The 23,400-nt window shown below is 44.3% G+C and overlaps 1 protein-coding gene across 3 annotated transcripts in view; it reads right to left on the bottom strand.

Moving 5' to 3' along the window:
- Positions 1-23,400, bottom strand: part of FLNB (filamin B) — a 70,737-nt gene that overhangs the window by 24,182 nt on the left and 23,155 nt on the right. For all 3 annotated transcript variants that reach the window (XM_031058173.1, XM_005422462.2, XM_005422461.3), the window contains exons 2-25: positions 22,916-23,164; positions 21,811-21,908; positions 20,788-20,935; positions 17,562-17,680; positions 16,750-16,827; positions 15,811-15,973; positions 14,337-14,534; positions 12,514-12,651; positions 11,268-11,394; positions 10,617-10,753; positions 10,052-10,245; positions 9,619-9,732; positions 8,971-9,114; positions 8,509-8,632; positions 8,083-8,243; positions 7,469-7,559; positions 7,062-7,231; positions 4,913-5,030; positions 3,972-4,234; positions 2,745-3,342; positions 2,349-2,522; positions 1,815-1,977; positions 1,268-1,428; positions 428-595 (exon numbers count right to left, since the gene is read on the bottom strand). In XM_031058173.1, coding sequence (XP_030914033.1) covers positions 428-595; positions 1,268-1,428; positions 1,815-1,977; positions 2,349-2,522; positions 2,745-3,342; positions 3,972-4,234; positions 4,913-5,030; positions 7,062-7,231; positions 7,469-7,559; positions 8,083-8,243; positions 8,509-8,632; positions 8,971-9,114; positions 9,619-9,732; positions 10,052-10,245; positions 10,617-10,753; positions 11,268-11,394; positions 12,514-12,651; positions 14,337-14,534; positions 15,811-15,973; positions 16,750-16,827; positions 17,562-17,680; positions 20,788-20,935; positions 21,811-21,908; positions 22,916-23,164 — 4,098 coding nt within the window. The remainder of the gene's footprint in view (positions 1-427; positions 596-1,267; positions 1,429-1,814; positions 1,978-2,348; positions 2,523-2,744; positions 3,343-3,971; positions 4,235-4,912; positions 5,031-7,061; positions 7,232-7,468; positions 7,560-8,082; positions 8,244-8,508; positions 8,633-8,970; positions 9,115-9,618; positions 9,733-10,051; positions 10,246-10,616; positions 10,754-11,267; positions 11,395-12,513; positions 12,652-14,336; positions 14,535-15,810; positions 15,974-16,749; positions 16,828-17,561; positions 17,681-20,787; positions 20,936-21,810; positions 21,909-22,915; positions 23,165-23,400) is intronic.

Raw genomic sequence — 23,400 nt, 5'->3', positions numbered from 1 at the left:
ATCACTCCAAGGGCCTTGCTGTTCTCTGAGGACCACTGAGCAATTCCATCATTATTCAGAGAGTCCTGCAATCCACCGACTCAGGTTTCCCAAGTCACTGTACACATGTTAGATTTTGGATTTACTTTTTGATATCTAAAACTTAACACACAATTGTTCACCAGCGATGGTTAGTCACATCATTTCTCCCAGCCCTGAAGACTAGGCTAAAGCCATCAAAGACTCTGCCCAAAGCAGCACTACCTAGGACACAGCTCTCTGTCACAGCATGATGTGGGTCAGCTGCCAAGGGACACATGACAGATGAACAGGAGCAGAGGGAAATGCTCATTCAAGTGGCATCACCACCTTTGCAGGCTGGGCCAGAACATGTTACCTGCCCAAACAGAGATATGGGCACAGCCAGATGGAATACTTTGGCTCTTACCTCTGGGTCCTGTCACCACCACTTCAAGAGGTGCTATTCCTGCCTTGCTGGTGTCCACAGTGAAGGACTGGGGGATTTTGGCTCGAACAGCTGTACCCAGACCGGGTCCTGCTATCTTCACCTTGCTGGGATCCACAACATCCTTCACAGGAACCTTGAAAGGACTGCCTGGAAGTTGACATGGTAAGTGTTAAACACTACAAGGTTAACCGTTACAGAGAACAAAAGGTCTTTTTTCTCTACCTTTCCTTAGGGTTTTTTATTACTATTCCTCTGCTGCCTGCAGGAATTACAACCCCACAGCCTCCACACTATCCCTCTGCTCCTGCAAAAGCCAGAAGTGTAATGATAGTGCTTCTACAGTTGCACAGAATTGGTGTCAACCATCTGTGACCTATCTACTTCTCACACCTCAGGAAAAAAAATAAACATGAAAGAAACCAGAAGTGCAAATGAAGCATTATGGAAGCAATATATTTCCTTATATCTTACTGTGTTCAGTATGTCAACAAAGAGAATGGGAACAACAGGAAACATCCCCTCTTACTGCAGAAAAGGATCCTTAATGCATCCACATACCAAAGGGCTATTTTCTATAACATGAAGTATTACACACCCCTTGTATGTAATAAGTTATTTGTCAAGGGTCAGTGTCCCTTTTCCTGTTCCACTCATCTGTACCCATCTGAGTAAGTGCCACTGCGTTTTCTGCCTGAATTCTGAGGAAAAGCAGAAAGCCAAATCATCCCACAGCACAAGAGAGATGCAGCCAACTGAGAATTCTGAGTCCATAGTTTGACTTCATCCCTCTTCTGAAAGCCACTGAGCAAGAGCTCTTACCAGGAATATGCTCTCCCCCATACGTGATGTTAACATCATAATCTCCTGGAACATAAGGAATATACTCGGCACTGCAGCTCCCATCTTTATTATCTTTACAGCTAATTTTAGATTCTGAAGGTCCTTCAACAGTTATTCCAAGGCCACCAATTCCTGCTCCTCTGCAAAGCAGAAACACACATTGTTAGAATCACCTGCTTCTAAAGCAGCTTTGTAGCCTTCACATGCTCTGGCTGCATTTTCATCCTTTTTGGAAACGTGGTATCCTGACTTCCAATGTTCAGCCTTCAGCATGTGCTGCCATGCAAAGCTGTTCAGCATCGCCTCACTCAAATTTTCCTAGAATTTTCTTCTCAGTAACTATCAATCCCTAATGTCAAATGTTTGCAGAGCAGAGCAGATGATGAGGTAGCACACTCAGTCATCAGCTGGACATGGCTTGGCCTTTCTATAAATATTTGTACTGAGTTTAGCATCCTGCATTGCACACACTACTACACTCCTCCCCCCCTCAGATATTCCCTCAAGATCAAACAGGCCCCATCACCTGGTGACAACTGAAAAGGCATTGGGCTGATTTGTGAAAGCTTCTGTAAGTCCAGGTCCTTGTGCCTTCACACGTGATGGATGGCAGCCCTCTGTGACATTCACTCTGAAGGGACTATTTGGCACAGGCACACCATCATAGGTCACGCTGACTGTGTGTGGACCTGTAAAAAAGGCAAACATCTCCTGAATTCCCTAAAAATGCTCATGACTTAACTCTACAAGATGGTACAGACTTAAATGTCAGTACATGGATAAGAGTTTCTTCTTGCATTTCACAAGACTTTACAAGTGTTTTGTAACTGAGATTCCATCTACAAACTGTTCTTCTAAAGACAAGTTACCATAAAAGCCAGTTCTTCAAGTTAAAATAGAGCTACTTCCTGCAGAATTAGCTCCTCTGCTGGCAGACCTCTTGCAAAGATGCCAACAAGTTACTGGCAAACCTCAGGGCTTTGCCAAATGAAAGTGGTAGAAGAGCTGCTTGCTCTTGGTTTTCCCCTTTCAAGTAAAAGAAAACAAGCCCCAAGGTTACCCTTTTCAAATGGCGTGTACTCCACTGAATATGTTCCATCTGCATTGTCTTGGATGAGACAGTCTGTGGGGGAGCCAGAGGGGCTCGTGATCTGTGTCCTGATGTGCTCACCACCAGCCTTCGTTAGAGGTCGAGCATCCACAGTGAACTCGGTTGTAGCTTCTCGGAAGACATCTACAGGAAATGTTTTGAAGAGTCACTTCAAGAAGTGCAATATATTCCAACAACAAAACATTTGGTGAAGCAGCATGATAAACAGCTTGTTTGGGAACATGAGACTCCTGTCTGTCCAAGGATCACCATGGAAACACACACGGCTTTTACAACTTTCAACGTTTAGAATACATGGAAAGGACTGCAAGTCCTACAAATTCCCATAACAACAGTTAGTCTCACCTTTTCCTTCGACTCCTGGCCCAAACACTTTAACTCTGCTTGTGTCCACAGCTGGCTCCACTTTGACCCGGGCTGGGAATTTAGGCACTTGCTCTCCTCCGTATCTCATCTTGATTGTGTACATGCCAGCTGAGAGTGGCACGTAGGTAACGACATAGGTCCCATCTTTGTTATCATCGATCTGCACCTCGGCTTTGGAGCCAGTATCTGACACCATGTCCACCCTCAGGTCCCCAGGCCCTGCTTCCGTGCAGTCAACATTCAGCAGCCCTGCCTCGCCTACTTTACCCCGTTCCAGACCTGGGCCTGTGGCAATGACTTTAGAGACATCAAACGGCATTTCTATATCTGCCTTAAAGGGAGAACCAGGAATGTGAACTTCTTCAAAGAGGATGTTTACAAAATACTCTCCAGGCTTCGTGGGCAGGTAGGAGACAGAGCAGGTTCCGTCGCCGTTGTCCGAACATTCAATTTTAGCTTCACATGGGCCTTCCACTGTCAAACCCAAGCCTCCAGTTCCTGCCCCTTTGGTATCTATTGTGAATTGGGCTGGTTTTCCAACAAGGCCCCCTCGAAGACCTGGACCATGAGCTTTCACCTAAAAGAGAATATGCAGTTGAGCTAAACGGCCTTTTCCATGTTTTTGCCAGAAGACTTCCTAGTTAGACTTGCTTGTATGTGGGACTCGATTAACAGGCTCTTAAAAATACACAGAAGGCACTGTCTCCTTTGCCACTCAGCCCATTTTTACTGTAAAGCTGGTACTTCTCCTCCAAAGAGGTTTCTAAGCAAGGATATCTATAATCTCACCATAGCTGTTTTTATACAGCTATGTATAAATGTATTTCCATGGGAAATAAAAGGTGGAAATGTTAAAATATTTGACAGCATGTTTTTCTTGAAATATATTTCCTTAGAAAAATAACATCTTAATACATCAGAGATGCTTATCAGACAGACTTCTATTAAATTAGAAGTGATATCTAAATTTGCTACATTATGCAGGATATTTGCCATATTTTTGATTAGTTCAACATTTTTTTTCAAATACAGTGTAACGGGAATGAATTCTACAAGTCATAGAGGCTGCAGAAAGAATTACTGAGCACTCTGAGCAAGGATGTTACTGGGCATGTTTTGGCCAAGACCAAGCCAAGTCTCATGCAGTAGCCCACAATCCAGTTTTCAGGTATCAGTTGCTGTTACAGCCCTTTACTGTTCACTCACCTTGGAAGGGTCTGGAGGTAATGTGGCCTCCACAGTGTAGGGGCTCCCTGGGATTGGGTTGCCATCATAACTCACATCCACCACATACAGTCCTTCTTCCCGTGGGATGTATTTTGCAGTGCTGCACTCCTTACCCAGAACTGGTTCCACCAGGCATGGCACAGCTTTCCTCATTGGACTGGAAATATTAACCTCCAGTTTACCTTGCCCACCAGCTCCTTTGGTATCAATTACAAATTCCTGATCCTTCCCTACTTCCACTCCTGAAAAAGACAAAACCCATCTTACATTACTTACTTAACATCAGACAGCAGTCCAAGGAATCTCCCATGCACACACCACTGAGGGAGCAGGTACTGGCAGAGCCCTACCCAGTCTGCATTCCTCTGCAGGCAAAAAACCCTCCCAAGCCAAACAACAAAAAAAACCCAACCAAAACCAAATGCTTTGATTAATTGACATTACAAAGCTACAGGGGAAAACAAGCCTGTAAGGTGTGGTCTGACAGTATCAGAGAGCGGCTCATTTCAGGAAAGCAACAATATTTCACAGCCTTAAGTTCTTTCACTTTTGGAAAACAAAAAGACTACCAATGACACTGTGTATTGTAAGAGTTTGATACATTTGAATGGCCATCTAGCCCTCAGGGAAACATATTTCATCAGTGAGTGCTCTGTTCACCACAAATGACCAAAGCCTAAACACATGTTTTCTCCACATTACTTTGTAATCTTAGCAAAAAAAGAAAAGAAAAAAAGGAAATCTAAATTGAAATTTGGTCTTCAAGAGGACTACTTTAATAAGTGTGGTCAAGTTATAAAGTTGGAGCGAGTTGATCCCAAGCTGTAGCAAGTTTTGCCTGCTCCTGTTCCAGCAGGACATGTTGGCTATCATCCAGACTCCCGAGACCCTTCAGAGGCTTCCAGCCCACAGGTACTTACTGTTTTCGAGTCCATTGACTACAACTTTGCTTAGGTCTAGAGGAGCAGCAACGCCCACTGTGAAAGGGCTTTTAGGGATAGGATCACCACCATAAGTTACCAGAACCTTCATTGGACCCTAGTTGGAGAATTTACATGTTAGCTCAGTTCCTCACTTCACACAGACACACCAACACCCAAGCAGTACATAACCACATCAACTAATCTATTTTATCTGGCCACAGCCAAACTTACTGGTTTATGGACACTAAAGCTCATGCTACTGCAGCTCTTCAAAGTACTAAATGGTTTTTATTTAATACAGGAAGACCAAAAAAGACAGTTGTTTCCAACATTCAATTAGACTATATTCAAGCTGCCTGGCAAAGCCTCCAGCTCAGGCTGGCTCCCAGCCCCCAGAGCTCAGACCCGACAGCCGAATGAATGTCCCACTGCTCCAGACCAGGTATCCCCTTCCACCACATGGAGAGGGCCAAAGCTAAGACTGCAAAGAGGCCATATTATTACAGCATCTGAAATACTAGGGGTTTAAGCTCTACAAGTCAGAAAGATTAATGCTCTTGTGTATTTTGGCTGGAATGCTGCACAGCCACGGCAAGCTCCAGCCCATGATGTGTGTTCCTTTTATTCTCTCCTACCGCAGTCCATATTTTAGCTATATTCACTGTTTGCTTACTTTTCACTCTTGGCTGGTTCTGCTCCCAAGTGAAATAATCATGGATGTTTCATGCAAGCTAGTGAATAGCTTCCATGATTATTTTTGGTTGTTTTTAGAAAACACACACACGGGTAGCTGTAGCAACACCACAAGATAGATAAGACCAAATAAACAGCATTAAACCAAGGCTGCTCTGCAACTGACGCTGTCCCTCAGGAATTTAACTACCTATTCCATCCTTCCCCTGCTCTGCGAAGTCCACAGTCTCATTCATAAACTACTGCTTAGGAACCTGAGTAGGACAGGGTCCAGGAAAGACACATGTGCTCACAGCATGGAGGGACAACAAGGCTACTGTAATTACTGAGCACCCTATTTTCATCTCTTAACCGCTGCTCTCCTGCCACTGCTATCTGTGAGCGTTCCTGTAAGCCCACAGCGCTTCCATGACCCATGGTACTTCTCCAGATGGAAGACTCAAGTGGAAAACCTGGCTTGTTTCACCAGTGATTTTCAGGTGAAGCACAGAAATCTGGTACTGCTCATGAACACATGGAGTACAGAGGAGTTCTCCCTTCTGCATACCAAGCCTGACTAAACAAGCCAAAGCCTCTCCAAACAGGCACGCCAGCCACATCCTGAGATCATGCAACTGCTTTATCGAAAAACAAACGTTAGCTCTACGGTGCTTCCAAGAACTCTGAACCAGCATTATCAGTTAAATAATACTGCAGTTTTCCTTATCAGTTCACTTTTACATAGCTCCACTCAAGGAAGCTGGGGCAGATGACCTAGTAGCACATTTGGTTGTTCAGGAGAACAAGAGTAGCAAAGCACTTCCATCTCAGCAGCAGAGGACCTACATCCTCAAAAATACAAGACTTGGGCATTCTGGTGTTTAGAGGCCCTTTACAAACATACAAGTACAGTGTAAGGAAAATACTTCTAGCTATTAGGAGCTTCCACTTTCAGCTCTTTAATGGTGCTGCTAGAAAGGCACTAACTTCATCACTTGCCTACTGGGAACTAGTGCAGCTTCACCCAAACTCTTCTTTTTGTGCCTGCTCTGGTTTGCACTCCAGCTCCTTTGACACCAGCAGCTGACAGGCAGCACACCACAACCTCAGCTCTGCAGGACTGCAGCAGCTGGGGCAGCAGTCAGCTCCAATGTGGAGTCTAGGAAGGTTTGCCACCTTTCTTCTTCAACTGATAAGGTATGGAATGATGATGTGAGCTGTGTGCTACTGCATCAGTATCTCTCCTTGCCATAGAAAAGAAAACAATGGCAAGCTATCAATAACTACACCAGAAAAATTGCATTATTGCTTTCCAACTCCAACTGCATTGCAGGCATTAGGGATTCTGGGGAACAAGATACCCTGGCAAGTTTTTTCTGCTTTTTCCTCAGTGCACAGGTACTAGGGAGGGAGGTCACTGCACTACAGCAACACAAGTTGTTCACTCCTGTACCACTACAGGAGTTGGACATACCTGCTGTATGGGCGTGTACCTAATAGTGTGGGAATAGTCATAGTTGTCAATGATATCCAGATCCATCACTGCCTCTCCTGGCACTGAGCTGCTGAACTGCACATCCAGTGGTGCTTTTCCAGCTCCCTTGGTGAACACAGTGAAGTGTGTTGGTTTGCCACTTTCCACACCTGAAGAAAAATGTTAGTTCTTATTTACACACAGCTCACACAGAGAAACTCTCCTCAAGAAGCATTCAGTACCAATAAAGCCCAGCCAAGCAAAATATCAAGGGAAAAGCATTGTTTGCAACTGCCTGACACCCCACCCTGCTGCTGCATCCCAGTAATGCTCAGCCAGGCTGTGACCATCCTGCAACAGCTCCTCAGGATCCAGTATTGGTCACACTACATGAACCCAGCTCTTACCAGTTTTGTTCAGCCCAGGTCCTTCAGCTTTCACTTTACTGGCATCGTGTGAGGGGTCCACCTTAACTCTGAATGGGCTGGCAGGAATTTCCTGCAACAGAAACACAATTCCAAAAATAACCAGGTCACTCTTCACTAAACAGATAATAGTTTTAAGATAATTCTGCTCTAATTCCAACACCTTGAGTAAAATTTCACCTCACTTAAACATTGCCTTACTGATTAGTATAACTCAAAATATAGGGCAAAGTTAACACCTGGAAGTTTGTCTCTCTCTGTTTTTTATTTTTAAGGAAAAATTTTTTCCCCTATTTTCCTTGAAAAGCCACTTAGGTTTTTTACCTTTAGAAGGCAGCCTTATCCCATCATGGAGATCACATTCATTATGCCAGTCCAACACATTACACAAACTTCAACCAACTCCTCTCACTTGCATACATGCAATTATTACAAAAGAAATTTCCATTTTTTACATTGCTATAGAAACAGTCACCAAACCAAGTGCATGTGAGCTGATGTGGAAAGAGCCAGCTGTGAACTGGCAAATGCATGGTGATCAAAGAGCAGAGAAAGAGATTCTCAAAACATCAGGCTGCAAAATGAAGATTACAAACCTCTCCTGCAAAAAGCACTTTAATAGTGTAGCGCCCGGCAGCAGGTGGTGAGTATTTCACTGTGAATGTATCATTAGCGTTGTGGATGATGTCGAAATCTATGTCCTCCTCCTCACTGCTGACCACACGAGCATCACACTTAATTCCAACACTGACATCACCTAGGAAAAGCAAGTGGAGGTTTTGCTACTGGACAGCACAGACATTGCCAGCCAAACAGCCAGACCATTCCCCCCTTCTAGCTGTCTGAGTCACCATGTTAACTGACGTAACAGATCAGAACACAATTCACTGCAATCTTCTGCTTCCCAAGGCTTTTCCACTAAATAAAGAAAACCAGCATGGAACAGTACACTATCCCCACATTATCCCCTCCTTGCATGACCTGTGATTCTAATACCACAGAATAGCCCAGCCTGCTTTTACCTTCTCCTGCATCTGTGCAGTCCACAGTGAAGTGGGTCGGCTCACTTGCCTTCAGGCCAGTCCTCTCCACACCAGGTCCAAACACTTTGACTTTCTGAGGATGACTCCCTTGACCTATAAGAACCTACACAAATTCACAAGGGTCAGAATCACCCATCTCTGTTGCACTTGAGATCACAGCCAAGTCAGAGCATTGCTTGGAGAGGAGCTACAGGATAACAGACACAAAAGAACGGCCCCAAATCGCCCAGGCTGCAGCTGGGCTGATAAGAGACCACCACATGAGCTTGTAAAAACAGAAAGATTTATACAAGTGGATAGGTTTCTAAAAAAATGAAGCAGAAGGGCACACCTCCTTGAAGTCCACAGGAGGGGTTTATCACCCTAGTTGTACCAACAAGTAATCGTGAGCACCAATGTCCTATTTGGCCAGAACCAAGAACTATTCATCTCTGTACTTACCCTAAATGGGCTATTGGGCACATTGGCTCCTCCCCAGACAACAGAAATCGTATGTTTGATTGGTTTAACTGGCAGATAGGAGCAGGCAAACACACCATCAGGCTTGCTCTTTATCTGGATATCAATAGGGTTTCCTTCTCCATCCTATAAAGCAGTAATACAAGCAGAAGGTTCAGGTACTTCAAAAATGTTTGCATAGTTTGAACAGCTCAAGACTGTTCCAAAATGTGTCAGGCTTTTTTTTCTCCAGAACTGCAGTTCAGAAATACGGAAGAGACATGCAATTTACACTGCTGCAAGTCTTCCTCATCTAACACTTGCTCATTCATACACCATCCTACAACACATAGAAAATTCACAGGCTCAGAGACACTTCAGTGCTTCCAAATGACAACTCAAAGAAATTACACTTTGCTTTGCTTCAAAGTAAGGAAGCAAAGCCATGTACTTTATATACTTCAGAGCAGCCACTTTGTCTTCAGTTGTTGCCTGACTACATTACACAGATCAAAGCACAGAGCTTTGACTTGAATTACCCATGTCCAGAATTAAGTGGTGTGTAAGTGAGTAGGAATACTTAAGTCATTTTTCTAAACAGTATTAAAGTCCTTTTGCTGCAGTTTCACACAGCTGCCTTTGGGTTTTTACCTGTGCATACATCTTCAGAGGTGCCTTCCCAGCATCCTTGGTTTCAACTGTGAACTCAGCAGGATTGTTCACTATACAGCCAGTCCTCTCCAAGCCCGGGCCATAAGCCTTCACCTAAAAGAGCACCTCAAGAATATTAGTTTGCAGTTCAGAAAGAGAAACAAAACGAAGTGATTTATGTATGAAGACCTGCCCCCTCCTCAAACCCCATGAAGCATGTGATACTACTTCAGCAAGTTTTCATTACATTAAATCAAAACCACAACAGTGTTATTCAAAAAAGCCAGGGAGTATCTGGCTGGGTAATATCTTGGCAAATTCAGAGCTTTAAGCAGAGGCAGTTTAAGGGTCTGCTACCAGAATCCTTTAGAAACATCTCTACTGTAGTTACATCCAAGACATGCTGTGCCATGGGTGAACTCCTGTGCCTCACCTTATCCGCGTTGAAGTCTCCTGAAGCTGGGCGAATGAAGGCCATGTAAGGGCTGTCTTTTATGTCCTCATCATCACACATGATGTGCACAGCATATTCACCAGGCTCTTTGGGCCAATACTTCACATCACATGAGCCATCATTCTTGTCATCACACTCAATTTTAGCCTGAGAAGGGCCTTCTATTGCAAAGCCTGAAAAAGGAACAAGTAGGTTCCTCATGTTAGGTTTGTGGTGGCCACTAATTTAACACCACTTCCACAAATAGCTTTTTGTTAGCCTTAAACACGCCTGATCTCTCAGTCACCCTTCTTCAGCAGTACAGGAGATCATACATCCATCATTCCCTTCTGGATCTCATCCTACAAAACCACAGAGTAACACTCTCCATCACACACACTCCTGTCTCTAGGACATGCCCTTGATACACTATGGATGTTAGTGTTTAGACCACAATGTCTTACAGACATGGTTTTTACTGTTGGGAAACCTATTGTTTCTCATGAGTTTGCTGCTAGCACTGCAAGATACAAATATTTCAGGGAAACGCAGTCAAGTAACATACCAAGAGAACCAACTTCTGTGCCAATGGACTCGACCACAAAGTCAGCCGACTTGCCCACAACTCCCTCGTGCAGTCCTGGTCCCCAGGCTCGCACTTTCTGAGGACCTGCTTCATGACCCACCTGAACTTCAAAGGGGCTACCAGAGAAAAACAAAGCATGGTATTAGAGATGGGGACAAATACAGCATCTGTGTTTTTCCTCGGGCATTTTAATGAGGGTCTACATTGAATTCTCCAAATTAAAGATGTTATCATGTAGCGGCACAGCGCCCAGCAATGTCTTTCTAGCAGGGATGTCATCCAACCCATCACCATCTTCCACCACAAATCCTGAGTGTCAAATACTTGCTCTGCTTGCTATAGCTGTGGATACTGAAATAAGAGAGTCCTTCAAAATCTTACAGCAAAGTCCAAGCTGCATGACCCACCATGTTTTATTAGGTTTTTTATTCATGATTTTGTGTTAGAAAGACTGACACAAATCACCCTTCAGAGCTTTGTCAAGCCACTGCAGCCCAAAACCAGGCTGTTAAAAATAAAAACTAACTTGTCTCCCCAGTGCTTCTTCAAAGGTCAGTGTTGCTTTAAAAGCCCACCAACTACACAACCCACTGAAGGACAAAGATGCTCAAAAAGCTACTTTTGACTCACCTTTTTGGGATGTTTTGCCCACCCCACGTAATTGTGACAACGTACTTCCCTGGCGTGGCTGGATAATATTCAAATGCATATATACCATCCATAAAGCCTTTTTGTTTCACCAACTCCTCCAAGCCCTCTGTTGAAAGATCAATTCAGCATTGAACTTAACAGTTTCCATCCTGCTTTCAATTACTCAGAGAAGTTCATGTTTTCTAGTATTTATTTTAGCTTGCAAGAATAAATTTCTTCCACCAGAAAAAAAAAGGTCAGGTTATAAGGGAAGTTAGTTCTATGTGCCCTCTAGGACAAAGACAGCAAACACTTCCAGAAGAAATACAGCAGAAAGTATTTTAAGTTACCAGACTTAATAAGTTCCCTTGTGTTTTATTTTCTTAGTCTGCAGTATGATGCATGTCATATGTTAAAACAAAAAAGCTTAACATTTGTCAGACTTTTTAACCACAACTATGCAGGGAATGCCTACTTTTCATTTTCTTCAAGATGAAGAATTTAGGAAGAAAAGCTTAATACGCTAAAATTTACATTGATATGTCTGTTGCTTTTTTTCCCCCCAGCCTCACGAAGCCACACAGTCAGAGCTCTGTGTGTGTGGAGGAGGTGAATGCAATACAATGCACCTTTGAATGCCGCCCTAGGCGGGGGGAGGTGGCGGGCTCAGAATACCACACAGGGACTGCTGCTGGCGGCCACATGAGCCAGCGGCCCCTGTGCTCCCATCCTCCCAGGCAGAGGGCCACATCCAGGGCTCAGGACCAAGGGACCCAGGGATGGATCCTCATAGATGGTCTCTGTCAGCCTCTTTTCCTCCTCTGCTTGTGTGCCTAAGCAGCTAGTGCCACCAGGAATACTGCTCTGAGCCATTCCCAGCTTTATGAGAGCAGGATTTCCATCATGCCAGAGACCATGGTGTGTGACTTGCTTCCACAGATTGCATGAAGATGCAATGTGTACCCATAAAGCTTGGAGGTCACAGCAGACAGATGCATGGATTTTCTGTTTGCTAACTGATACATTAAAATGGAAAGAAACTAAAACCAGATATAACCTTACTCAGCCCTCCAGATCAAAACCTCCCCAACAAGACACCAATAAACCATTCTGAAGTCTGGCTTTTTATACAGATCCCATCAGTTCCATCAGGACACCATCTTCTTCCTGCTCTTACTTTTCCCAGGCTCTGCTCCTCCCCCTTCTCCAAAACACATGCACAGCACAGATTTACCCCAGCACTCACTTGGTCCCTTTATAGTCACTCCAAGATCTCCGCTCCCTGCTGCTCTGGTATCAACCTTGAAGTCGGCCGTCTCCCTGATACGGACACCCTTGGGCTGCAGACCTCGACCAGTGGCACGGCATGCGCTGGGGTTGCAGGCTGCAAAGGAACTTCAGGCATTACCACTGTCTCTGATCTCAACATACCCAGCCTAGCCAGCCTGGGACAACCTTCAGTTTAACATTGACTCAGGGCAACCACAGCTTGGCTTTCAGCAGAAGGTTACAGCATTAAGGCAGACAGATGTGAATCTGCCCGGCTGCTGTCTATGCCCCCTGGCTTTTAGGCAGTAGCAGTGAGTGCCACCAGGCAACACTGACCCCATCCAAGACCATTTTTTAGAATGACTGCAAACACTGAAGCCTTTCTGCTTTCCAATTCAATGCCACTTATTAATACAAGGCTTTTACATAGCTATCACATAGAGATATTTGCCACAGACACAACCTGATGCCTTTCGCATTGAGGCCCACTGCAGTGTAGGGTGAAGGGTCCCTTTTGCAGATAAGTCCCAGAGAACAGTATTATTCTGCTGGTCTTTCAGAAGCACATGACTGGGATAACTGCTATTAGCAAAGCTGAGTTTTGCCTGTGCTTCATTAAAAGATGTCACATCAAACCCCCCCTGCTTGTCACAGTTCACACTTTCACAGAAGCAAAGTCACCAAGCCCTCTGCAGCCTGAAGCAGGGTGGGGCAGGAGGGTTACACATGGCTTAGGCTTATCTTGGCCTCTTTACTCTGAGCACTTTTCGGGGCCTGCAGACTGGCTACAGAAATTTTGTGCACTTAGGAATAGTTTTCATTACACAATCCCAGCTGTCATGAGGTTTTCAACGCCAAAGACCTGAGAGGTTTGAAGAGACTTACAAACAACCACAGCTTCCCAGCACCGTAAACCAAACACGCATTTTCCTCAAGCATGCCGTGCTTACAGCAGGAGCACAAGTCTGCCAAGCAGCTTGTTAGGTTTTCACTCATTATACAACAGCTTACAGGTTTTCCCCTCACCCTTGCAGCAGCCAGCATCACCCCGTGTCCTACCCTGGCTGGTGTGAGTGGGGATTGTGTGGCATCTGCCAGCTCTGAAAGCTCAGTGGGAACACACAGGAGCGTGGCTGACGTGGAGTGGGAACAGCTTGCAGAGCACTCACACAGCTGCGTCAGGCAGCTTGTGGTTAAGCCAGTTTCACTGACTGGGTCACACAAAGCTTCAGTTCATTTACAACTTTCCTCCCCAACCCCAACAAAACCAAAAATCCTTTTGGCTGGGACAAGCTGCAGGCTAGAAGCTTACAAAGAGCAAACATGACAGAGCATCCTGCACACCTCTTACCAACTATGAAGCCATTAGCAGTGAAGTCCAAAATTCCACAAATGGAGGGTAGCTCAGGAGAGATGAGCAGAGATCTAAAAGCATAGGAGCAGGTAAGGATGGAACAGAAAGCAAATTAGGTGTCCATTAAGGAGGGAAACAGTAAATACAGTCATTTGAGGAACAAGGGTGGAAAACAGCAAGACACTGCATAGCTGGATAAATAACAAAAAAATTCAAAGGGCAGCTTAACATTTGTAAGTCTAGGCAGAAAGGAAACTAGCAACAAAAGCCATATTACTGTTAGAGAGCACTGGTTTATCCCGAGAGTACTCAGGTGACCCACTGAAACAGGACCAAGATGTTAAAAGGTACAGAGAATATCAAAGGCATGATCCAAGCATATTCTGTGATCACATCAAAGGAGAAAAATGCCCATCTACATTTATATGCATTTTTAAAAAACATACCCTCTCCAATGAGAACAGTGCAAGGAGTTTTGGGAATTGCCTCCCCAGCAAAAGTCACTTTGACAATGTGAGGGCCAGCTTGAACAGGTTTATAGGTGCAACGGTAGACCTGGTTGCCTTTGTCTTCCACTACAACTTCAGCAAGGCTTCTTCCCTGAGGATCCTCCACTTCCACAATCACGTCACCCACACCAGCACCTGCAAAGGAAACAAGCCCAGCTGAGCCTTGGCTTCCCCACCAGCAACAGACACCCTGTTTCAGACCACCACCAGATGTCTGGGCTCAGCCAGCCATCTTCTGATGCCAGTTCTAAGCACAGCCTCTGTGTTCAGCTTTTGCTGAACAGCAATCAAACATTTGAGCAGAAAGTGGGTAAGACAGCATGGTGGCATTCCATGAAGTCAAACTGACAGGGTTCTGCTGCTCCAGCCACAGGGTTTCACAACATAGTACTGAATATACATACAGCCTAGTTACCCTATGGACACCACCCTGTAGCATCTCTCTCGCAGATCAGCCCACAGCTTTACCAGTCAGTTCAATCTCCCAAGCTTTGAAGTGGTTTAGATGAAGAGATTGGACAAATGAATGCTGGTCTGACAAGGATTCTCCCTGCTGGACTACATGTATTCACTTCTGTTCAGACACCTGCTCCTCTCACATCTTATTCAACTCATCATACAACAGAAACAGTTTTCTATACACTTTCAGAGGCCAGACATGTCTTTACATGATTCAGACCACTCCCTCTCCCAATTAGAGGCTGAACATAATAGTTGCCTCACCATAACCACATTCAATTTTATTCCTAAAATCCCTCAGGCAGAAGGCAATTTCAAATATGCTACTCAGCATATTTTGGTGTTTAAATGCTACAAGTAACTGCCCTAAGTAGTTTCACATTGTTCTAAATGAATTAACATTTGTAGCATCTTATTGACTCATTCCTCTAGGCTACAGCATTGGCCTAATAGCAGGTAACAAATAATGTGATGAAGATGCCCTAATGAAGATAGTAACCCTCTAATAATTACAAGAGAGGTTGAAACCAGTTCATCATTGAAGTATGAACTCAAAGTAGCACTGCAGCAGGTTCTTTCTGAAGAGCTAAATATAGAACACACCACACGTTTACAGTTGGCTCACAGTTTATCCTTCACATTTATGTTCAACGTGTCACATTCCTGTTTTAAGTGAGTTGGGGAAAGAAACCAGCCAGGAACTTGACTTCTACCATCCAGCAAATTCATGGCAAATTTCTGGGTCAGGCTTAGCATCCTCTTGCCGCAGCTCAGCTCTGCACTTCAGGTATTTCATACACAGCTGAAGCCTTCTGAGCCGCCCAGCTATTATTTCACCCGTGAGTTTGATGGAGCTACAAATCCTCATCCACCTTACAGCTATTTCTCCAAGGCCTTAGGTTCTCACATTTGAGGACACTGCAGGATTTCCATCATCACTCAGCCTGCTTACCTGCTGTGTAGAGGTCAAAGTAGGTAGGTTTATTGGCAATGTTCCCTGCTGCCTCCAGTCCTGGTCCTTTTGCTGTCACTTTGCTTGCATCTCCCTGGGCTTTGTCAACATTCACTTCAAACGGGCTCTTCGAGATGTGCTGCCCAGCAAACAGGACTGAAACCTAGGGACAGACAGCATCAGCTTGGACCCATCAGGCAGAGGCAGAGCTCAGATCACCACCATAAAGCCAAGCGCAGGGTCAAGCACCTGCATTCCTAACACAAAGACTCCTTCCCTCAGAGGTGAGGGAACATCCATCCCACAACCCTCATCAGACCCATGCTAACTGCTGCCACCTTCTTAAAGTTCCATTGATTAGAGTCAGGCACACCAGCATGGAAGCTTGAATCAGTATGTGCCAATACAAGGTGGATCTCCATCCAGCAATAAAGTGGCAGCAGAACTTGCATTTTATCTTTTCAGGCTGGCTGTGGGGACCAGCCACCCTAGGAAGTGTCAAAGCAACAGGATCATCCATCATAAACCTGTGACTACGGGCATCCAGGGACAAAGGGAGAGAATCCTTCTCTGCAAAATCCCTACAGTGTACAGTACTATGAGCAAAGAGATACCTTATAGAAACAACCTGCTGTTTTCATCTGCATCTCTTGTGACAACCCACAAAACTGTCTTTTTGAGTTGCACAAAGTGGCCCAGCTGTAGCACTTGATACCCAAACAAATGTACTTTCTCCCAACACACACTTCTTTCCCCCTTGCAATGGGAGCAGCCCAAAAGCCAGATGGAGAACTAAGGCCACATCAATTGAACTTTTCTTCAGGATGCCTGAGGTGGCTCTTGCCCATTAGTGAATAGGGGGCCCTCAGGGGCTCATGTTAACAACCAGCAGAGCAATGTGTCTAGCAAGAGAATACTGGTTATTGACATAAAACTCACCTTGTGAGGTCCAGTAACCCTTGGAACATACTGTACTGAGTAGGTTTTGTTTTTGTCACTGGATGGCGTTATCTTTGCCTAGGAGAGAAAACACATCCCTTGTCAAGCTGTGCCTACACACGCCAGCTGAACTCTTTACTGATACTGCAATCTATTTCCAGAGTCAGCACTGTTAGATTCTTGTTGCTGTGAGAGCACGAATCCTTGCTATCCCCCTCTTCTCACATGGAAAAAATCCCATTGGTTTTGTCTTTACAAGAGGGGAATCAAGCCACCTTCTTCCCAACCCAGTCCTTTCCTTTGCTGTTAATTGCTGTATTGAGGCAGGCCAAGAGTGAGGAGACAGTAAGTCCAATGTACAGCTGTATTTCTCTGGAATGCTGTAACATGATCAAGTGGAACACTTGGATGAGAAGTTTCTATAAACATTAAAACCAGCATTTTAACTCAAAATGATTCATGGCATCTAAATAGTTGCTTTAGCCATTCTTGTAGAATGAGTAAATGCAGACAGTGATTTACTGATGTATGTTATCTAAAAGCAGGTCAGAGTGTACTTGGCCAGTCATGCTAAAGCTCTGCAACTACTGGACACTGGAGCTGTGTTGCTTAGTTGCAGGTAGTGACTGTTTTTCAAGGCAATTATGAAGAAAAGCTTGAGGCTTCTTGCACTTTAGATAAGCGGTATTTTGCAATTTCTTTTTAGATTACTTATTTGTCAAGAACTCACTTGTGAAAGATGAAGGTTACCGCAAAAACTACAGCGTTCAGACCAATCTGACTTTTCCATACAAGACACTTAACGTACATACCTCCTCTCTGTTTCCTTCTGGATCTTCTATGAAGACCATCAGGTCACCCTGCCCAGCACTGATGGTGTCCACTGTGAAAATGGCAGGCTGCTTCACCATGTTCCCATGAGGCTCAATCCCTGTGAGACAAATACAGAACAGCACATTAGCTGCTGGCACAAAACCTGGAAGACAGTTTGGAGGCTGCTCAAAGGCTGTCCAACCCATTCTCCCTTGTGAGCCATCAGAATCAGTTTCCCCAGACTTTTGCACATCATGTGTTTACCCTCTGCCCACAGCATGATTCTTACAATAAGGCCTTCCCTTACAATACAAGTATTTTTAAAAATTGGTTGAACCATCGGCACTCGACTCATCTTACAATCTCTGACCAAGTCAGGAACCCAGCTGCTAGCTGGATTCAGGTGAAAACCAGTTACCCTGACAGGTACTGAGGGTCACTCCCACTGCTGGCAAGTGTAGGGCTGATGCTGACAGCAAGTGGGATATGTGCATTAGCTGCTCTTTAGGAGCTGCTCTCTTCACACAGTTAAACATTTAAGTGTGCTGCACCACAGGACAAGCGACTAGAGAGGCAGGAGAGAAATTCTGGGAAGCCTTTAGGTGAAGCCATTACTCTAGAGCCAAGAGAAAAAGACTTACTTTAAGCAAGACAATTTTTACCTGTACTGCCCCATCCTACTCCATTTTCAAAATCCAGCAGTACAGATACTGCTCAGATTTACTATCCTTTGAAATCTGCTCAGACTACCTGGCCAGAATGTACACTGTACAAATGGCATGCAGGAACCTCTTAAAACAGTTAAAATCTCGCTACTCCATGTGGTTTCCACTTAACTTTTAATCAATTTCCTTATTCCCCAGCACAGGGCCTGCTACAGCATGCATTTACCAGCAGGGCTTCATCATCTCCCTGTACACAGTCCCAGGTCATGACATCTGTCATGGTGGTGTCAGACTGAGTGGGTGGAAGAACTTCCCAAAGTTGCAGATTCCAGACCAGCCCAAACACATCCATACCATTCCGTCCAAGGCAATTTCTCCTTGGCTGATTCATAAAACCGTGGGCATTACAGCTTCATAGCACAATTAGTGGAAAGTGCAACGTCTGATAGATTGTAAAGGAAGTGGTAGTGAACAGAATTCCTGAACTTGTTTATCTTCAGAAAACAGTAACTTGAGAGTAATGCAAGGAAGACCATGTTTTTGCTAGGAAATCTGAGCATTCTGATAAGGTGTTAACAATTGACATATTCATTCTTTCAAACTAAGCCCTAGATTATCATCCAGCTGAAACTGCTACGAATTTGCTCTGTGTCTCTCCAGTCCATCTCACAAGCATTAGGACATGGCATTCAAGTTAAGTATCACACCTTCTGCAAGCACAAGAAGGATTGATTATCCTCCTCTGAAGACAATTTCAGCCAGGACACCATTAGTTACAGCACTTTCTTAGCCTAGACTTCATTTGTCTAGATTTTACTATCTTATCAGTGGCCTGCTTTGGATGGTTAAATGAGAACTCCTAGTTCAGCACTGATCACCTACACAACTCTGTACATCCCCTCTGCAGGCTCATTTCACACCAGCTCTACACATGGCTGTCCTCAGCACAAATCCTCATGGCGCTCAGAGTGGTGTGCTACGCTAAGACTCTTGCTGGGAGCTTATGAAGAGCTTACATGAAAAAGGATAATAAAAAGAGCTAAGACTGACCCACTTTGCACTTGACAGTCATCTTTTTCTGGAAGCATGAAAACCTGTTTCTCACCTGTCCAAAAGACCCTGCTCAGTCAAGGACTGAGCCCCTTGCTGGAGTCACGTTCCAGTTCCAACATATCTTAGCAGTCAGAATTATCAATTAGTATATTTAGTGACTCTGTTTTGGCAATTAACTTAATGAAAGCATCTATCTTTCAAGAAGAGCCACTCACTCTAAAGCAATTTTCATTACAAAGGCTCCAGAGACACATGAAAGCAGACAAAGTAATTCCAGTTCTTGAATGAATAAAAACATGACTAAAGCCAGACTTGACAGACTGAGGCAGGCTGATCAGTCGTTTACACATCTGGGGCCTGAAAAATGTGTCTGTGTATTGTGGTTTGCTGTGGAAGGCACCAACAAAGAACATCAACCCCCAAGCTGGATAGGTGCTAAACCCACTCTGACTGTAGCAACTGCTCTTAAGTGCATAAATAAAGTCCATGTCCCTTCATTCCACTAGTTATGTTTCAATGGAAAATCAATTTTTAAAAACTTCAGGCAAATAAGAAAACCAGAAAAAAAATAAGGAAAGTCTTGTTTCTTTCCATTTCACTCTTGTACACCCAATTCTGAAACATACTCATTCTAAAAATCTTGAAGGATTAACAGCAGCCCACAGATGCAAAAAAAAAAAGGTGGAATGGAGAGCCAAGTGTAATGCTGAAGAGATGTCTTCCAACATGCCAACCATATTAAAGGTAAAAATCTGTTACTTATTCAGTTGTGACTGTGCTCCAATCTAGAATAGAACCTCATCCATAGTTATATGAAATTACCAATTGAAAAGGTCAGTTAAAAATAAGAATGCCTACACATATCTACAATTGCTTAAGCATCTACGGATAATCAGCGAATTCAGCCTTCAGTCCTTCCAATCAGTAAATACAGCCTTTCTAACAAAGGCTCAGCACTATTTAATGTCTCAAGGGCTACCAACCCATCTTTGTACATGTGCAAAGTATTCAACACTATCAATCAATTCAAGTAAGTAATTTAGAATTACCCCACTCTAACACACATCAAGCCTGGGAAATGGAAAACTGTCTCTACAGAGAGCCTGCCAGAGAGACAGTGAGGTGATGAGGTTTTCCTTCTTTTAACGAGTGCTTTATCACAAGAAACATTCACTGTCAGATCATCACCCATCTGCAGCAGTACTGCTGGCCTGAATTCCACGCCAAGGTTGTTTAGCCCCATATCATGCTACTTCTTCCAGCTGTGGATGGGAGGCTGGCAGCTTGCAGAACAGGTTCAGACTGGGAAATTTACATGTTAGAACTAGGAGTGCCTTCTGGACTATATCCATGTATTTCTGAAACCAGGCACCACACCAAGAGTATACAAGTGAAACTTTGAAGTCAGTTAGTTACAGTAGGTCTGAAGTTCAACATAAGCAGAAAACCCCACCCAGCCTTCTGAAGAGTTACTGCTCTGTGCAGCTTCAGCTCACCAAGTCCTCACCTTTGCCATAAGCCCTTGCTTTCTTTGGATTCAGTTTAGGTTTTAAAGGAGCTCCTGGTTTCAGCTTGGCTTTGGGGAACTGGGACAGGTAAGTCATCACAGAGTGCTCATCCACATCAGGGTGGATAATTTCTTCAGGGGTAATAACCTGAAAGACAGTGCAATTAAGCATATTGTACCAGTGCTTGGTTACCGCAGGTCAACACAGAAACAGAACTATGACACAGACTTAGATTTCAAAACTCCCACATGCTAATGGGATTTCTTACACTTATTTTCTCTTTGATACACACAACATCATATATTATCTCAGGCAAGAAAATCAAGAAGCTCATAATTATCCCAGTGTGGTTTGGGGGCTTTTTCTGCCTTGATTACACGGGGTTCTCAGGAGACTGCAACAAGCTTAATGGCACCAAGGCAAGAGAACAGCAGTTATGTTCCCCTTGGAAAGTGACATGGGGATAATTGATACTGAAAAAGTTAGTAATTCATAATCCTGTATGCAACAGTTCTGAGCTGCAAGGCTTGCAGAGTAAAACTTGTGACTCCTGCTTCCACAGTACAAGCTGCTTCAGAGACTTTTGGAATTCTGTCCAACTTTATCAGCATGAAAATAATCCAGTTTGTAAATATATTGCTCTCTGTTTGAACATTATCATCGCAGGTGATTTCCTAAGCCAGTACGTTTTTCTTCTGTGGAATTCAATGTAGGAAAACAAATTCACTCCATGGACTAAGATGTCAGGCACCACCACATAGGCCCTTACCTCCTACCTTACATGCTGCAACAGCAGCTGTCTTCAGCAGAGACACCTACACAAATACAACCAGAGCTCTGAAATGTAATAGTGTGTTTCATTACAGTGCACCCTTTCTCAGGCAACTCTACATGAGTTAAGAGTAACTTTTCAAAGCATCCAAGCAGCTTCACCTGCTTTCCTCAGTGTAAACTCCAGCTAGTCACAAGACCAAAGCTGGCCACTGCGCTCCCCACAGGCAGCCCAAGGTTGGTGGCCTTACCTGTGGCACACCCAGCCAGTCATCTGCCTGCTGCATGGCTTCCCGAGCATTGTCCACGGGCTTCTTTGGGTCCCAGCTCTCCCAGTCAGGGCACAAACCTGCAAGCACATTTCAGTTGTTGTGTGTTATCTGCCAAGGTGCTTCCCGAGCTGAAGAAACCAAGTATGAACTCCAGATCCCCTTGCATTACACTGCTTTGCAGAAAGACATTCAGAGCTTTGCAGAAGCCAAAACAAGACAAGCACATGCTACCTACAGAAACAACTCTAAGGCAACAATCAGTGTAGAGTCATAGAATGGTTTAGGCTGAAAAGAATCTTTAAAGTTCATCTAGACCGCCCCCTTCAATGAGCAGTGATATCTTCAACAGAGTTCTGTGCAACCTGACCTTGAATGTTTCCCATGATGGGACATCTACCATCTCTCTGGGTAACTTGTGCAAGATACCACTCTAAATTTAGCACAAATACATCTACCATCCTTTTTGTTTCACTGGTTCTCTTTCAGCATATTTGGCAAAGAACATTTCAACCGCTTGCCACAGCAGCCTAGATTGCATTAGATGAGCACCTGTAATCCCACTAGCAAGGCTGTTTTATTAAAAAAGTGAGGAAATTTTGCCTTTTTCACACTACATCAAATAATTTGCCACAAGCAGCTCAGTCTCAGATTGCTAAACATTGAAGTTTCAATTAGTGTGTTCAATTAGGGAGCTCTGTGCTCCCTCTGCAAACCTACTACAGGAGAACACATGAAGTCTCCCACTGCACCCTGAAGTTGAAAGGTTGTTGGCACTTGCCGTGGGAACGATCCTTTCTTCCATTTAGGAGCCAGCATTTGTGCCTTTGTCCCTTGCACCCAATACAAAGCTTAGATGTGGTGCCTCCCATAATGCAATCACACATTCTGCTACAGGCCAGAATTTCTCTTGGCCAAGAAGTTTACAACTTGCTGCTTCCTGCAGCTGGTCTCTTTGGACTCTCTTGGTTTTCTTGAAAGCCTCATTCCAGTCTCAAGCTCAGCAGCAAAAACCTTCTCCCATAGGAAGAGCAGCCATGACATCAAGCAAGGAAAACACTACTGGCCATCAGAACAAAGGACTTACCTGGAGCACAGCTGTCAACAAGAGCACCCAGTGCTTTGCCATCCTGCCAGTTCTGATTGAAGTTTGTGATTGGCAAGTAAGGAATTTTGTTCTGGATCCAGCCCAGCAGCCGCTGCTTAGGAGTCTGCTTCTTTGCATCATCATCACCTTCATCCTCCCACACTGGCATAGAAATGGAGTAGTGAAGGATAAGGGTCCATATCAGGCCAAGGATCAGCTTCAGGTTTCCATCAACTATGGCTTTGCTATCTGGAAGACAAAATACATACAACTGATTACCTGCCATTCTAAAGAAAAGAGGTGTGTTTTTAAAACAGTGCGCCTGCACTCATGCAGGTAATCAAGGACAAGAAAACTGACCCAGGGCACTTGCAGGCATTTGTTCAGGTAGAGACACCCTTCCTCACAGGAAGCATTAGAAAGGGCAAAAAGAGAGGAGTCAAAGGACTCAGTGCTCTCCAGTTGTCACTTGTCCTTCAGCTTTA

Source organism: Geospiza fortis, unplaced genomic scaffold (genome assembly GCF_000277835.1).
Source record: "Geospiza fortis unplaced genomic scaffold, GeoFor_1.0 scaffold78, whole genome shotgun sequence".
Classification (NCBI taxonomy): Eukaryota; Metazoa; Chordata; class Aves; order Passeriformes; family Thraupidae; genus Geospiza; species Geospiza fortis.
The sequence above is the reverse complement of the archived record's forward strand: the minus strand, read 5'-3'. Positions and strand labels throughout refer to the sequence as shown.